This window comes from Homarus americanus, unplaced genomic scaffold, assembly GCF_018991925.1.
Source record: "Homarus americanus isolate GMGI-L3 unplaced genomic scaffold, GMGI_Hamer_2.0 scaffold24922, whole genome shotgun sequence".
NCBI lineage: Eukaryota > Metazoa > Arthropoda > Malacostraca > Decapoda > Nephropidae > Homarus > Homarus americanus.
The window spans coordinates 4,434,978-4,453,063 of record NW_024722610.1 but is presented as its reverse complement, the minus strand read 5'-3'; the positions used below and the strand labels follow the sequence as shown (position 1 = coordinate 4,453,063).

General features: G+C 37.5%; 2 protein-coding genes across 2 annotated transcripts; one reads left to right on the top strand and one right to left on the bottom strand.

The window, feature by feature from the left end:
- Positions 1-145: 145 nt before the first annotated feature.
- LOC121862912 (isochorismatase domain-containing protein 2-like) lies at positions 146-4,120 on the top strand. The gene is made up of 4 exons (XM_042361323.1): positions 146-372; positions 2,483-2,598; positions 3,240-3,370; positions 3,726-4,120. The coding sequence occupies exons 1-4, from the start codon at positions 171-173 to the stop codon at positions 3,937-3,939; spliced, it is 663 nt and encodes a 220-aa protein (XP_042217257.1). The 5' UTR covers positions 146-170; the 3' UTR covers positions 3,940-4,120.
- A 1,002-nt stretch (positions 4,121-5,122) lies between these two features.
- On the bottom strand, positions 5,123-17,031 carry LOC121862911 (peroxisome assembly protein 12-like). Its single transcript, XM_042361322.1, has 8 exons — positions 16,889-17,031; positions 15,813-15,921; positions 13,934-14,136; positions 9,205-9,296; positions 8,880-9,014; positions 8,402-8,564; positions 6,702-6,796; positions 5,123-6,466 (listed from the first exon to the last, which is right to left on the bottom strand). The coding sequence occupies exons 1-8, from the start codon at positions 17,006-17,008 to the stop codon at positions 6,352-6,354; spliced, it is 1,032 nt and encodes a 343-aa protein (XP_042217256.1). The 5' UTR covers positions 17,009-17,031; the 3' UTR covers positions 5,123-6,351.
- Positions 17,032-18,086: the final 1,055 nt, after the last annotated feature.

Sequence of the window (18,086 nt, the reverse complement as noted above, 5' to 3'; positions counted from 1 at the left end):
AGAAAATTGTTACCCTAAAGAACCACCTAAATTACACCTACACTATTCATTGAAGAACGACAAATATTATTTAACCTAATTATTATAATATTTTTATTTTAGATGAACTTAGATTAAATAAATTGTTCGAAAAATAATTGTCATATAACATTTATCATTCTGAGGTAAAAATGGCGGCTCAAGTAAGAGAAGTGTCACGGAACCTGGGGAGACTTGTGCCCCAAAATACTTGCTTATTCTTATGTGATATGCAAGAAAAATTCAGGAATAATATCCAATACTTTCCGCAGATAGTTGAAATATCCAACAGACTGTTAAGAGCTTTTAAATTGCTGGATTTACCGATTGTGTGTACGGAGCAGTACCCGAAAGGTGAGATTATTGTTATTCTCTGTAATAATAGATTTTATAATTAATTTTAAAGTGTTTGTTCTCTTTTATGCAACTCATATAAATCATGTTTCATTCTGGTCAGGTTTAATAAGAGGTGTTAATGTGTTGTATAGTTGTTAAATAGTTATAAGTTAATCTGCCGGTGATAGGGATGACCTTTGGACTGGTTATTTAATATATATTATTATCTACTTCCTGTAGCTGTTCTTGACATGGTACTAATTTTATGTTTATTACAGAGAGGAGATATTATAAGTTATTTTCTGGCTCTACTACTGTACAGTACTGATAGTTTTAGGATGAAACTTTGGAAATTAATAACCAAACTATAGGTTCTTCTTTTCAATTTATGCTGTGAATATTTTACCTTCTTGACCTAATGACCATCCAAACTAGAGGTGGCCTGAGTGAGGGATGGAGGCCTGTGTAGTATCCCTCCATTATTCCTGTTAGTTTTGTCAGTTCTTGAGGGGTAGATTCCTCCATAGGTCTGTCAGCCTGTGTGTGAAGCATTTCCATATATTCGTCGTGCATAACATCTTGGTGAACTTGTAATTATTTTAAGATTAATTTCTTAATTGCAGATGTACCTTGCTGCATGAAGGTGCATATACAAGAACGAAATCAATATCTTCAAAATATTGATACAGGACTGTACTGTACATAACTTTACCCGGCGGGTCCGACTAATTACCCAAATGTACCCAAATGTAGTCGCAATGAAGTCAAATAATGGTCCTAGATGAATAAATCGGACTGCCAATCACTTCTCGACTAGTATTTGGTGTCAGAAAGTCACAAAAAATTGGAAAACTTACTTTAATCTGAGTTAATAGATCGCGTGCATGTACCGAGGGAGCTAGGAATTACCCAAATGTACCCAAATGTAGCCACAATGAAGTCAAATGATGGTCGTACAAGCGTAATTCGGGCTGTGAATCACTTCTCGATTATTATTTGGTGTCATAAAGTCAAAAAAAATTGGTAAACTTAATTTAATGAGTTGTGTTGTGTTAGGCTAGGTTAGATTAGATTAGGTTAGGTACATGCACTTGATCTATTAACTCAGATTAAATTAAGTTTACCAATTTTTTGTGACTTCGTGATGCCAAATACTAGTCGAGGTTAGGTTAGGTACATGCACTCGATCTATTAACTCAGATTAAATTAAGTTTACCAATTTTTTGTGACTGTGACACCAAATACTAGTGGAGAAGTGATTGGCAGTCCGATTTATTCATCTAGGACCATTATTTGACTTCATTGCGACTACATTTGGGTACATTTGGGTAATTCCTAGCTCCCTCGGCACATGCACGCGATCTATTAACTCAGATTAAAGTAAGTTTTCCAATTTTTTGTGACTTTCTGACACCAAATACTTGTCGAGAAGTGATTGGCAGTCCGATTTATTCATCTAGGACCATTATTTGACTTCATTCTGGCTATATTTGGCTACATTTGGGTAATTAGTCGGACCCTTACCCGGTATTACTTTAGATATGTACAACCATCTCATCCGGGGATTGTGGCATTTGCAATCTATAGATCTAATAATTCTGCGACACTTTCCTCGTAAATGTCAAATAACGGAGGTATTGGAAGTGTTTTATTCTCTTGTTATTATCATATACGGGAGCACCTGTCACCCACTCACTTTGTTTACAACCGACCCACTATATCCAAACATACTCTCACCGTCCACAAAAAATGTAAACTTACACCATGGTGCTTCAACAAAGTTGCTTTCATTGGTACCAGATATAAAGATAAGTACTTTCTCTTTAATATGGCAGAGGGTTTGTGCTCCCCCCCCCCCATCTAGTAAGTTAGGTAAGTTGCTTTGGTTGTTTAGTTTAGTATCTAATAGGTTCATTAGTATTCACTTGTGATGGAAGTGTATAGAGTGAAAGTTAATCAAATGAATGACATATATCTATTACATGTGTTAAAAATCCCAAATTCCATGGTGGTGGTTGAGGCGGCTGGTAACTACTGGACCACCATTGCTGCACACAATCACTACATTGTCTTTGTTATAACTAATAGTAAAATACATGATGAGTACCGGGTACTTGTTTCCTTGCAGGACTTGGCAACACCGTGGCAGAGTTGGGTGTGGCGGAACACAATGTACCAGTGTTTGACAAGACTAAGTTCTCCATGTGTCTCCCACCAATTCAAGAAATAATCAAGGATAAAGAGGTAAGGTATAAGATTAATATTATTCTGTGTGAATGTTTTTTGTCATAGTTTTATATCTAGACATCTCGTGAAATGGGTGGGCATTTAATCACCAGCCTGTTAAATATTACGCTAATAGTTAGAGTGTGTCTTGGGATCACATCCTAGTATTAGCCACCTAGGGGGTTAGGTCAAACATTAGGTGGTTAGTGTTAGGTGAAATAGGCTTGGGTGTCTCATGTACAGGTGATCCCAAATTTCATAGATCTTAAGTTATGGACAAATTCAGTTAAATTTCATCAGATGTTTTGTGGTTAGGATTTAGTGTGCAAAGTACTGCATTTTAAGAGATTTACTCACAGTATGCTTTATTCAGAAGAGTTAAGTAGATGTACTGGTCTAGGTATATAGTACATGTATGTCAAAATTCCTCTCTGTATTATACACTTGGTGTCTTAAGCTTGATATGAAAATAATTATCTATTAAATCTACCTTGTTTCTGCATATACAGTATATATATGTATGAATTATAGAGATAAGTTATGGTAATTAGAAATTTAAACAAATAACATAAAGGTAAGGCAACGTATAAGAAGTAATTATGAGATCAAGAAACTTTGTGGCAGAAACAGCTTTGATGATGATTTAAATAAAATTACAGATCAAATCAGTAGTGCTGTGTGGCATTGAAGCTCATGTGTGTGTGCAGCAGACCACATTAGACCTGCTAGAGAGTGGCTTAGATGTGCACGTGGTGGTTGACGCCTGTTCCTCACGCTCCATGACAGACAGGTGCGTATGATTCCTAGTGGTAGTAGATCAGGTGAACCCTAATCTTAATAGGCACCAACCTAACCATTACAGCTGAAGGTCATTAGGAGAGCATTGTATTATGATTGTGTCCTAATCCTAATGAGAATTGTAGGGCCAAAGATTGTGTCCTAATCCTAATGAGAAGAGTAGGGCCAATTGGGACAAGGCCATTTAATGTCACTATTTCTCATTCATCTTAAGAGATAAAGACTAATTTTCAAAATGTAAACATCTCCAAAGCAATTTATTGATAGAACAAATGTATGTGCATAGTGTTTGTATGTTAAATATTGTGTAACTTCATGTAATTTATATACTACTGATTACTGTACAGGATGTATTCTTTTGAGAGGCTACGAGACAGTGGAGCATTCCTAACCACAAGTGAGTCTGTCATCCTAGGTCTAGCAGGTGGCTCCTCTCACCCACTCTTCAAGCAACTACAGAAGATTATATGGGAGTCTGCCCCTGATACTGGACTCCTGGCTGCTCGTCAGCAACCACTTGTGGCCGCCATAACTGACAGTACCGCCACTGCCAGGCTGTGATGTACTATACCATGTTGGAATGAAGTTGTCACTGGATATGGTATGTGGTGTTAATATATATATATACAGGTAGTCCCCGACTTACGACTGCTTGGATTTACGTCCATCGGTACTTACGACCTGCTCTAACCTTACGACCGTCGGGATATAGGACTGCCGCAGTCGGGACCATTTTTTTTTTCTCAAATGATGCGCGCATTTTCTATACCGAAACGTTTCCAGTTAATGTAGTCTCCATGTATAATTAGAAAATTATGGGGGCCCTGTGTGCATTCAGCTGACTACATTAAAGGTAAGTGCTCAGTCACACTGTATCCATTCCTCATTATTTATTACTTTTACTGTACTGTATTTCATTGTAGGTTTTTTTTTTTTTTTTTTAAATTAAAAAAAATGAATTTTTTTGTGTATATTTTTTTTATCTATGTCGGACTTACGACCTGGATTTGGGCCCCTAACCCCATCATAAGTCGGGGAGCACCTGTATATATAGAGTAGCTGAATATTACTCAATTTAGTCTTAAATAAATGGGGGAAAAGTTAATATCCAGTCAACTCACATTATTATGCATTTTTTAGTACAGTTGCAACAAATTTGTTAAATGGTCAGTTTACACCAATTTCCTGTTTTACACAAACCACCTGTAATGTGTTGTCCTGATAGAAGCCAGGATGAGTGTATTAGTAGGAAAGCAAACACTAGAGAAATGTATAAAGTATTCAAGGCTCACCCTGTACTGTAATGTAAGAATTTTATAAATCAAATATTGTGGTGTCATCACTTGAAATTTAGGGATATATTTATTTATAACAGTAGACAGGAGTGAGTTAAAAGTTGATCGAGTTTGTTCGCTTCAATGTGTATTAGAGGATAACAGCAATATTTCAGTCTCGTCAGTGAATGTAGTACGGTGCCTTATCTTTAGAACCATTAACATGTACGGTACTGTGATTAGATAAGTAAATTACACCCTTAAATTGTTTGTTTTATATTTGCAATGCTCACAGTATCTAGCAGTGCAATGTGTGTGTTCTTAGTTAGAGTAATTCCATAAACATTCAAGGCAGGAAAACTTTTCAATACTTGTGTGAACCATTTTTATCTTCAGGGAACATAATGACCTGTAGTAATGATTGTCGACTGTACTGTAAACAGGCTGGGTCAGTAGTTAGTATATTTTTGTTGTTCTTTCATGCTCTTAAAATGTCCTGACCATCAGTATTTTGGCCAATTAAAACTGGGGCCCATTGCACTCTTTAGATAATTTATGGTACCAAGTAGTGATTGATTTCACATTAGACTGTAACTTAGTTTACGATACTTGAATCTTGATTTGTCTGTGATGATAGTAACCCCAGTCCTATGTCTCAAGCTAACAAACAATTAGGGTTGGCTCCAGTAGCAATGGTCAGATTGAGGAGGAGGATGTACAGCTGGGACCCATTCTACCTTATGGTTAACTTTTGTCTTAACTCTACTTGATTGTGGTAAATATTTTAACTTGTACTTATAAATAATACAAGTTTTATATTAATAATAAAAGGGTCAATAAATAAATGCTCAAATTATACATACAATTTTATTTTTTTACTTGACCTTTGTACTTGGTTAAAAATATAAATCTTTGACATGTATAAAACATTTAACTTGTGTGCCCTCCTGTAACAAACTTATGGTTAACTGAAACACACTACATGGCAGTCTCAGTAAGTACTATACTTTTGTCTGTTAACTCAAACTTTACAACTGAGGCCTAGGGTCAGTGTGTAGCAAGGCTGTTGACTGTTTAGTGGATGGACACGTGAAGAGTCACTACAGTTCATTATTATTTAATATATCATATTTATATTATGATACTTTAAGGGATAGTAACTTTTCTGTGTTGATCTCTGATAATTTCTGCACTTATAATAAAGAAGAAAAAGATTACAAAATTTGAGCAACATCCTCACTCACTTATTCATCCAGTGCATTTTGACAGGCTAATTTGTGCTTCCCTAAGTGCAGAAATTATCAGAGATCAACACAGAAAAGTTACTATCCCTTAAAGTATCATAATATAAATATGATATATTAAATAATAATGAACTGTAGTGACTCTTCACATGTCCATCCACTAAACAATCAACAGCCTTGCTACACACTGACCCTAGGCCTCAGTTGTAAAGTTTGCGTGAACAGACTATAGCAAAGACATTCTCTGCATCATGGGAAAACATGCCATATGGGCTAACACTGCATTGAGCTGCCTTCACTTCTAAACTGTGGGGAGCCCTAGGATGAACTAGCAACCTTTGGGACAGGAGGTAACCTGTGTTCGCTCTGATGTACAGTATTGTACATCAATATCACATACATCATTATAATTCATTTCAGTAATATTAATAATGGCACTAATTCATCATAATTAATTATATTTCTTGGTATATTCTGATGACCTGAGTAGTAGATGCTGGATATCCCGTCACTGGACACTTGTTTTCACGCCTCACATAGGGTAAGATGCAGCTATAACAGAAGACGTACCTGTAAGATCATCATGACCAGTTAAAAAAACTCAAACAACATAGAAGACATTTTTGTACATAACTTGAATACAGTTGCAACTGGTTACAATACATAACTATTAACATAATTTGATAAACTTTAAAATAGTGTCCTTGACTGTTCTCTAGATGTGTTTCCTTGCCACTTCTGCCAGTATTTAAACACTTATGAAATGATAGGCAACAAGGGTGTGACAAGATGTTATAAGACTTACCCTGACACAGACAAGACAGTATCTTGTTTTCTAGTCTTGAAGCATATTGGACAGTCTTCAGTCTTCAGGCCACTAATGCTCTGTATCCCTGCAGTCTGAAACGAACATATTATTCAGCAAGAACAGACCTATTCATATAGAATATAACTAATAAAGCAAGTCAACATATTCCTACATATAAATATGACGTATTGCAGTCATTGATGTATCAGTAACTTCAACGAATCTTAGTTACTTAATACTTGACAAACAATGGATGAACCAGTGCTTAACTTCTTATATTTTTTACATCTGTCTGACTGAAAATTACTTGCTCTTGATGAAAAGGCACTTCATAATTCCCTACACAGAGAACTGACTTCAATAGTTTACCTAACATAACCTTAAACTATCTTTTTATGTTTACACAAATGCAGAAAGCTATCCAGATAGGCAATATTTTTTAGTCACACAATGTAGCAAAAACATCAGAAAATACAAATTGTGAGATGTCCAATATACAACCTGCTTCACTATCTTATAAGTGATGACCTTATTGTAGATGAGGATTCTCAAAGATTCTTAAGTTAAATGACCTTAAAATGCATTGAGTTAGGTTGAACAAATACACTTAACCTTTATTAAAGTCTTAGTGCACTTATGATGTCATCTGCCAACTATATTAGTGTTCTACAACACTTAGTCTATTTGGTGTGTACACCCAAAAAAAAAAAAATTATTCGGCACCCTTACAGCGTGATACAATATGACAAGGGTGCCGAATAATGTTTCAGTGGCTGTACAAATATATCTAGACCTCCAATCATAAACAACAGTTCCATGAAGAAACAACATAATATTTCAGAAAAAGAAAACCCCATAAAAGGTTATACAGTACAATTATTTTTATCCAAACTTCAACTATCAAAATCTTCCAGGTATCTGAACTTTGCACCATTCGGTAAAAATTCTAATTTAGTCTAACAATCCAAATGTAGCTGAAGTCATTCATTCGTGTGCTTGCCACCAGTGGCATTATAACAGCTTTGTTTACAAGTGTGCTGGGCTTTTGGTTGGTGAAAGGTGTTGGCTAATACATATCATAAAATACAATACTATAGCACATATTTTATGTACAAAAAATGGCTCCTTCCACACTCAAACCCTTCTCAGGGCGACGCGACAGTTCAGCCGGACAGTCGCCCACTTGACTCCAAGACGTGTGTATGCCATGATGTCACAATGTCACACGGGGGGGGAGTCGGCAACGCAGTTACAGCCCATTGCCTCCACGAGTTTATGCATACATTCACTTCCCACACAAACACACCCAGACTCTTCATTTTTCTTATTTTATAGTTTTATATATTTCCTTTACCTGTAAGCCACTTTAGAGTATTTTAATGATTATTCTACAACTTTTATAGTTTCATTACATGTAACAATGGCAACATGCCACATCATCCCCAGTTTTTTCCCATTCCCAGCGAGTCAAGGTATCGCAAACCGAATTTTGACCTAAAGTTAATTATTGCATCTAAACATCATTGGTCCTGATGAGTTCGGATAAAAGGAATTGCACTGTATAATATTACCATATGAATATTTAACTGAATTCCTTTTCTATTGGGCCCCTCTGAGCTGAATAAAATCATCTGGTGTTAGCCAAATAAAATAGAAGTGATGTCTCCATACTGAAGGAGTTAAGAATAATACTAAACCTGTGGTGGTGGCGGGATGGGCCGAGTCATGAGGGATCTCGGAGTATTGCCACTGGAATAAAACCAATCCAGAAACTGTAGGAAAAACGCCCCAACTTCCAGAGAGTTCATCAAGGAGGAACCAACCTGCTCCATCAACCACTGTCCAAGATCCTGTAGGCTTCTGCAACAAATACAAATGAAAGGTTAACACTGTATTAAATGTACTGTAAATAAGAGATATGATAGGTTAATATATGTAAATGAGAACATGTGTGTGTTGACTGAACACAAGTGAATGCAAATGCTTATCTATTAATAAAGGCTTTAAAACTAATAAAGAACTTTACCATATAACAACAATGATGATGATGATGCTATTGGTGACAGAATCTCTTTGATTTCTTTAGCAACAGATACGTAAAGCCCTTCAGTGGCTGATACAAAGGGCCATTGGAGCCAGAGACATTGTCATACTTGTAGACCATTAATGCCTTACCTGACATTCGTGAAGGATAACAACTGTTCTGCCCTTGCATCGATAATTTCATAATCTTCCTTGTCGAGATTTGCCAGACGAACTCCAGTCAGTAGCAGAAGTGGACTATGGAATCTGCTCCTTCCTATCAAATACCTGCCAAAGGAAATCATGTCACTCATATTTCATTGCTGACAAAAAAAGTCCTGAAATCTTTTATTGAACTGATAAATACAAGTACAGTACACTATAACACTATTTTAAATTGTAAAAAAATAAAAAATAAAATGAAAAAGTTGCATATAAAGTAAAATCAATTACAGTACAGTATTTGGTCAAGCCTTACCTGATATAATATATAAGTGTTAATAACTCCCATGAGAGGTGCAGCAGAGGCCACACCTTCAGCACCACCTTCTGTATCTTAACCTTCCAACCCTGAAATGCAGCTGTTAATTACTGGAGGTCTATGACATGTGAGATGAGAAAAGGTCCTGAATATACGTGTGTGGGGATATAGTGATTGTTACCGCCACAATAAGATAAACTAGACGAGAGAGAGAAAGGGTGAGAGGAGAAACAGTGTTGACAACGAACTTTGCTGAGGTGTTAAATGGCGCATCAGCCACATGTTGCTGAGCGAGATGAAGCTTGTAGCAGAGGGACAGTCTACCGTCGTCTATTGTAAAGGCAACATCTTGATTCTCGCCCACAACAGTTTACCGCAGGACATTATATTTGTTCTCGTTGGTCTAACCCTAGACCCCAAAACGTGAATGTGATTGTGAACTGTTGAATCCTCTGAGAACTCTAAATAATTTTAATAAGTGTAATTATGTACTGTATATTGATAATATTATTCAAACTGTGTCCTGATGTACCAGCAGTTGTTATGTGTGAATTGTATTCAACAGGTTTTGACCAAATTATACGCATCGCGTCAACAACAAGGGTCTTGTTGTCCTGCACAAGCCAAGGTCGCTCCTATGAGCGATTACAGTGATAATTACAATATACAGTGGGGTATGCTATAACGAACGGATCCTACTACGAATATTCCTAAAACGAACGGTTTTACCTATAAAATTGAGAATGCTATAACGAACGCGGATGAATACAGGACTATTTCGCCTGGCGCATGAATGTTGTTGTACCGCAACCCACAACAAGAGCGTCAGGTGCCATCTTTGTCTCATTGTGTAGCCAGTGCACCACTGTTATTGTTGAAATTTCGTCTTTTGATGTGGAAATAGAGTTATTTGTATAAATATTTTGTTATACAAGTGTACAATTGTGACAATGAATCGTCCAAAGCGAGTGAGAAAGCTCATAACTCTTGAACCTAAGAAAGAAATCATAAAGAAACGTGAGGATGGAACAAGCATTGCAAAACTTAGTGATGAGTATGGGATGGCTAAATCGACTACGCTGTATATGTATGATTTTAAAGAATAAAGAGGAGTTGAAAACTGTGCAAGTGGCTAAGGGAATCTCTAGACTTAGCAAAGCAAGGTGTAATGTGATTGAGGAGACAGAAAATTTACTCTTAGTGTGGATAAAGGAGAAAGAAATGGCAGGTGATAGCATTAGTGAAGCTATAATTTGTGAGAAGGCCAGACAATTGTTTGAGGACCTTAAAGCCAAGACTCCCAGTGCAAGTGATAGTGATGTGCCAGTGTTTAGGGGTACCAAGGGGTGGTTTACTGGTTTCAGAAGGAGAAATAAATTACATAGTGTTGTGAGACATGGTGATGCTGCCAGTGCAGATAAGGAAGCAGCTAAGGAACACCATGACATTTTTTTTAATGTTATTAAAGAGGGAGGCTTTGTTTCTCAGCAGGTATTCAACTGTGATGAAACTGGACTTTTTGGGGAAAAAATGCCTCGCCGTACATACATTACCAAGGAGGAAACTTCTGTCCCTGGCCATAAGCCAATGAAAGACAGGCTTACCCTCCTTATTTGTGCTAATGCTTCTGGTGACTGCAAAATAAAGCCACTCCTTGTGTACCATGCAGAAAACCCCAGAGCTTTCAAAAACATTAGGAAGACCCACCTTGGTGTTATGTGGCGGTCAAACCCAAAGGCTTGGGTGACCAGGAATTTATTCTCTGAGTGGGTGATTGAGGTGTTTGGACCCAGTGTTTGGGAATACCTCAGGGAGAATAATCTTCCACTGAAAGCTTTGTTGGTGATGGACAATGCACCAGCCCACCCTCCTAATTTGATGGTTGAATTGCCAGAGGAGTTCAACTTCATCTCTGTGCACTTCTTGCCACCCAACACAACACCTCTCATCCAGCCCATGGATCAACAGGTAATTTCTAACTTTAAGAAGCTGTACACAAAGGCACTGTTTAGAAAATGTTTTGCATCCACTTCTTCCAGTGATGTTAGCTTGAAGGAATTTTGGAAGAGTCACTTCAATATAGCAGACGCTGTTTTTTTAATTACCTCAGCCTGGAAAGAGGTTACTGTGAGGTGTCTTTGTGCTGCTTGGAGGCCATTGTGGCCTGAATGTGTCCTTCAAAGAGACTTTGAAGGCTTCGAAGAGTTAGAAGAAGAGGCTGTTGTTCATGAAATTGTGTCTCTGGGCAATTCCATGGGCCTGGAAGTGGATGATGATGATGTTGAGGAGTTGGTGGAAGAGCACAGTAAGGAACTGTCCACTGAGGAGCTGCTTGAGCTTCACAAAGAACAAAACGAGACACTGAAGCGGAGCTTAACTTCTGAGGAGTCAGGGGAGGAGGAGGACAAGGAGGAAAGCCGCATCATTCCAGCCAAAGATCTCAAGGATGCGTTCTTTTGCTGGAGCAAACTGTCCAAACTTGCTGAGGATTATCATCCTGATGTTGGTTCTGTGCAAAAGGCCATCAGTGTGTTTAATGACAATGTTATGAACTACTTTTGGAAGGTCCAGAAATCAAGGTTGAAGCAGCCAACCCTGGATTCCTTCTTTACAAAGGCAACAAAAGACCCTACAGACAAAGTGCCTGTGAGACAGTCACCAAAGAGGGCTAGGAACGATGACTCCTCTCCTTCCACCTCTTCTCCATAATTCTCTCCTCCCCCCTCCCCCTCTGCCTCCTGTCCTGCATGCTGAACAACACTAAGGTAAGATAAAGTACCGTATTTTTTACATTTTCCACAGAATTTTTTCAGTGTTAAGTGGTTGTATTTGGGGGTCTGGAACGGATTAATCCTATAACGAACGAGGTTCTAGAACCAATTAGATTCGTTATAGCATACCCCACTGTATATATAGAGAGAGGTCTTTAGCTAAGTATACAATGAAACTCTATTTAATGGAATATATGGAGAAGAAAGTCCATTATATCGAGGGTTCATTAGATGTGAAACCTCCATCAAATGGATTATATGGAGGTTTCACTATGTCATATTTCTGTCTATTAAGTAACACTGTACACGAAATCTCTAATGATTGTGTGTGCGAAATGAGTAACTGGTCAAATAAGCCCCAATCTAACAATTAGAATTGGCACCCAGTACTATGGAGTCCAATCCTAATGTACTGGTTCTAAAGGTGCTCAATCTCAATGGCTAGGTTAGGTTACAATAGGGTCTGGCAGGATTGAGGACCACTTAATCTACAATCTTGACAACTAATCTATGGAGAAATGATGGACTTACCTTATCCCAGACATCCCATTTACAACACAAGGCAGTAAGTAACAATATGAATGATACATTGTACACCTCAAGTTGAGAGGGTTACAGCCCTGGAAGTTCCCCAGTAGATATTATGTCATAACCTTCCATTATGGCCATCACCCAAAAAAAGCTTTGGAAATATAAGTCACCCAAATGTAGAAAAATTTTAATACTGTATTCTAAACAAGTCTTGGTGCCATAGTATCATGCATACCCTTGTCCTCCATTGTCAGCAATGTCATTTTAGATTTTCTGTAATAATCATCAGCCCAGGCAAACTTGTCACTCAAAGATGGGAAGGTTCTGAGTTTCCTTGTCACTGATTGGCTATAAAATTGGACTTCCAATTTCAATCTCACTTATAACTTATTATCGGTTCCGCGGAGAATCTGGTATCTGAAGCCAGTTATAAGATATGAAGGAGACGGAGATATGAAATTCATATTTTTACTATGACAGCACAACTCATAGGAGAGATATTAAACAGCTACAGTGAGGCATTTAAGTTCTACTCACCAGATGTACACCTACATTATTCTCTACTAGAAAAGCTTCTATGGAACTCCCCAGCAAACACAACAGGTATAGTTTCATGTGTAGCTTATCACTTACTATCATGGCCACCTTAGAATAAATATCAAGTGCACGACAGACATCTTAATTCATGGTTCAACAACACACTACAAGTATATTTTAAGCCTCTGGTACAGTCACCCATGAAGGTCCCTGCTTCTCTATGAACTCTGAGATTCAGACTTGTGAACCTGAAGCACCAGACACTGATGCATTCTGTTCATAAATGCTTCAGATTCATGAGTCTGAATCTTGGGGTTTGTGATTCAGGAGGAGAGAGAACAGGACATTTGTGGCTGACTGTACACAAGGTAGGTAGATAACAGGTAGCCTCACTCCCATAGGATCTACGCTAATGAAAATAAAAATTAAATTTTTATTTACGTATTTTTGAAGGCTTATGATGGTATTAAAAGTTGTACAATAAATGTACAGAATGGAGATTTTTTTGTTTTATTTTAACTGGAGCCACTGATTAAATATATTAAATAAATATAAATATCTTACTTGCGACCGCTGGATTTCATCCAACGTCGCTGATTGGCTAGTGATGACATCACTTATTAAGTTCCGCCCACTTAGTTACATCAAACAGTAGAAGCAGATAATAATACCTCAATATTACAAACGCATGAAGTGGCAAAAGGGGCGTGGCTTAGCGATCTCGAGAGTAGAGTTGCCAATTAGTGAATTCCTATGGGCCTGTGTGAGGCTACCTGTTATCTACCTACCTTGGACTGTACATAGGTAATGCACTTAGCTCTGGTTATACACACAAACCTCCTTGGAAATAGTGTCATAATTTATAATTCATGAGAACAGTATCTCACCTCCTCTGACAGTCTACCATCTGCATCCTTCTCCTGTATATCCTGATAAACACTGTCCATCTGACTGCGAAGGTAAGGGAAAGCCCCAAGTGCTAACAATGACTTCGTGTATGTTTCATTAGACAGAGTTAGTGGTTTTATGCTTCCGTTTGCCTTCAGCTGAACTCTCTTGAGATCGTAGAAATTTTCAGCAAATGATGCACCTGTCAGAATGAACCAACACACATTTAAAACTGTGTTCTCGTAAACCAAAAATATATACTGTACAGGGGTATGTATTAAACTTAAGCATATACCATGTATATTAATCTAAATTTCCACCTATTTACTATAACTTATGGTTGAAGGCATTTGCACCCAAACCTCGCCATTAAGGTATCGGGTACTGAGAGTGAAACTTATCTGCACCCGAGGTGTGTCACAGCAAAATTCAGGTACAAATTACTGCACCCATTTACACCTGATATTACCAAATCATATCCAAGAAAAGAAAGATGAAAAAGACATGTATAACTATTTAAATTATAGTAAAAAGATCACTGAAGTTATTTGTACCCACTTTCTGTATTCATCAATGTTTACAATGAAATTGTGAAAATTGAAGTTATCTCATACATTATCTACTTCATTATCATATACTTTGATATAAGATACAGAACCAGACCTAACCCTACATAACTCCCTAGCTGGGGGGGCCGGAACCACCGTCACATTAAGCAGAAAGAACTTACTTTGGTATCTGGAACCTAACTATACAAGCCTACCTAACCTTACCTATTGGTTTGTGTAAGAGATAGTAAAACTGTTATCTACACCCTAGCTTTGTCAGTGCAAAATTTTATATTATTTGATAAGTGTTGAAATCTCGGGTGCAAATACAGTAATGGTTTAATTATTTGCACTCAAATTCTTGTCCTCAAGGGGATCGGTTTATCATTGCGAAAATCGGGTACAGTACTATTACCGAAATCGTTATTTGCACTATTGGGAGCAAATACCCACTTTCATAACTTATTATGAAATCAGTTGGGAACAGGTGCTCACAAACTGGACAATGAAAACATTACAAAGTAACAAAGAACAGATCAATCCTCCAAATGGTCAGTAAGCTAATAAATGGTGGCACTGATAAACATTAAAGTGTGTACAACAGGAGCAGGTAACCAAACATTCATCCAACCACAACCATCTGCTGAATTGAGTCGCTTCACTACAATAATTCCCTTTACATAACCAGCCTCTTCTATTGGTGCTGGGTGGCTGAGATCAACACCAACACAACCTCTCCCATCGTTCACTGTCATTCCTCCTCTCTGACTGCTGTAACTCTATACTGTACTACCATAATGCTACTCTTCCACAACACAACTCTTAAGATCAACACCAGATTTGCCCACTGCCTCATACAACCCAGCATCACCCATCCTCAATACTATTCAACAAGTGGTACTGTGCTGTTAGGAGAGATACTAAAGTACTAACTTATGTTTTTATTGATTTCTGGAACAAATATCCAATTACACAGGTTAATAAGTTAGTGTAGTGCATGACATCCCCAACCCACTGTCAGTTTTGATAAAGCCAAGGGAAGGGTTGACAGGCAATAGTAGGTTTAATAAACAATTAGCAGAGGTATTCTTCTACAACAGGTGTGTTGGTGGTGCTGCAGTAATGCACTCATCTCTCACCAATATGTCAAGGGTTTGAGCCCAGACACACATGAGAAGGATGTTATCCAGTGTAACCCTACCAAGCATCACAGGTTCCCAGCCTCTGGTTTCCTCCTGTACTAACACTGGATAGACCAACCGCCTGCATGGCTAGTAAGCTGAAAAGTGGTGAAAATTATATAAAATATAAATAAAAAAAGTCAACTCACCATAATTGGATAAGTAGTGATGCTGTATAACAAGATCAAATACCATAAATATTTCACCACTGTACTTGAGACACCATCCATGTTTCTCAGGGTTGCTTTCTGCTATTACCTGAAATACCAAGGAACTCGTTAACAATAATGACAATAAAAATAAAAATAATCATAATAATAATAACGACAATAAAATCTAATACCTGTACTTATTTTGATTGTTTATAAATAAAATAATCATAATATAATACTGGGTTCACCTGAAGATCAGACACTCCAGCCAATTTCACCCTAAGTAACTATGTTACAAGGACTTAGGTTAGGTCAGGTCATGCACCACCAACACAAGGAGACATAACTACAAGCTTGCAAAGTTGTCATGCAGAATAGATTACTGTATTCAGTTGATACAATGCTTACCTACATGCCTAGTAATTGGACGAGTTGACAAAATAAAGTGAATTTGCACTGGAGCCGGTGCATGCCCAGTACTTGCCAACAGTGCGTAACAAAGATGTGACCGATCGCCCAAGCAGCGAACGAGCCGATCAGTGGTGAAGAGGCTAAAAGTACAATACAAGTAATAAAGAATGTACCAGTGTGATGTGGAAAAACTATCTCCTAAACTAAGATTGCTTTAGTTACCAAAGTTAATACTTTTATCCTCTTCGCCACTTGCTTTCGGTGTTTAGATGAGAAAGGTTCCAAAGCAATTTAACTTTTTTATAGGTTAGGTAAGGTTTCCCAAGGTTTGTTTGGTGTTCCTTTTAGTATTTTACCCCACATTTTCCCTCTATTTCAAAGCCCTGACCACTTCGAGCAGCCAGTATCAACTAATTTTTTTTTGTGCTCTTTCTTCCACTATAAATAGAAATATAAAATTCCATACTAGACCTAACACGAATCTTTACCTCAATCACTATTATGCACAAGGCATTTAAATGACATCAATTATTATATGAATAAATTAACAAAAAACATGAAATATGGTGACACTCATTCCCTTCCTTCAGACTCAAGAGGATGAATTTATGGGATTATTACAATATATAATGGATAAATATAATGTTAATTGATACTATTACCTTCATTATATGTTTAACTGCTGGTTGTAAGGTGGACATGAGGCCATCTTGAGCCACTACATCAAATATTGAAGGTCTGTCTTTGGCTGTGATGGTGATGTGTGCTCCATACTCTGCCATGATGTTTACTAGTGTGAGATAGTTATTTCTCTCGCCGTATAGATATAATAGATAGATAGATATAGATAGATATGGATATATTTATTCAGTAAAGTTGTCATTTTAGTTTAATATTAGTTTATTATCTACGAAATACAAGTGTGTAGTTGTACAAATAATAAGATTTAATAATTCTTTAATCTCTAATATATTGATTGTTTGTATATTATATTATCTATTTATGTTGTGGATTAATATAGATCTATACGATTATTATGTGGAATAGATGTATTTTTATTATGTCAAGTTCGAGACTGAAAATCTATAATAGTCAAACAATGTTGCTAATTTGTTTGATACACTTTCTATCCCCTCAATGTTTCCCTTCACATCTAATAACCTCATAATTTTTAAAAACATCTTATCCCCCATACTATACTTTTTTTTTAGTTTAAAAAATTTATTGACATTCATATTCCTCTCTCGTTCAACCCCCTCTCTTCCCCCTCCCCCATTACCATCACCCCCAACCCCCCGCCCCCTTACCCTCACCCAGAGTTGCCAACTTAGCGACTTTGTAGCTAGATCTATCTTTTCATCTTTTATCCTCTTCACCACTGATCGGCTTGTTAGCCGCTTGGGCCATCGGTCACGTCTCTGTCACGCACTGTTGGCAAATACTGGGCATGCACCGGCTCCTGGGTGTACCTGGACCCGCTCCAGTGTTGGTCAAGTCTTCTCTTGAAAGAGCTCACACTCGGTGCCGTCACAACACTCTCTGGTAGATTGTTCCAAGAGTTTACAACCCTCACTCCGAAAAAGTTTGCCCTCACGGTTTTCCGGACTTGCGGCTTCTTCAATCTTGAGCTTTTTGTTTTGTTCTAGCGACATTTTAGAGCGATTTGCGACTTGTCGCAAACCTAGAGATATCCACAGAAATCTAGCGACTTTCTGGATACTTTTGGACTGTCCATGAAAACTCAGTTTTCCTAATTTCGAGCCATAATATATAGCAACGGGGTTACAGGGACAATAAATAATAAGAAAAGTTTAATACATTTGAACGGGTCGTGGTACAGAAGGAGGGACAGGTCTATTT

Excerpts from the sequence above, each read along its gene's own strand:
- LOC121862912 (XM_042361323.1), top strand. The coding sequence starts at position 171 with ATGGCGGCTCAAGTAAGAGAAGTGTCACGGAACCTGGGGAGACTTGTG. Across the intron at positions 2,599-3,239 it reads AAATAATCAAGGATAAAGAG|ATCAAATCAGTAGTGCTGTG; the intron begins GTAAGGTATAAG and ends ATAAAATTACAG. Across the intron at positions 3,371-3,725 it reads TCACGCTCCATGACAGACAG|GATGTATTCTTTTGAGAGGC; the intron begins GTGCGTATGATT and ends ATTACTGTACAG.
- LOC121862911 (XM_042361322.1), bottom strand. The coding sequence starts at position 17,008 with ATGGCAGAGTATGGAGCACACATCACCATCACAGCCAAAGACAGACCT. Across the intron at positions 14,137-15,812 it reads TCACTACTTATCCAATTATG|GTGCATCATTTGCTGAAAAT; the intron begins GTGAGTTGACTT and ends TCATTCTGACAG. Across the intron at positions 6,467-6,701 it reads ACTGTCTTGTCTGTGTCAGG|GTACGTCTTCTGTTATAGCT; the intron begins GTAAGTCTTATA and ends ATGATCTTACAG.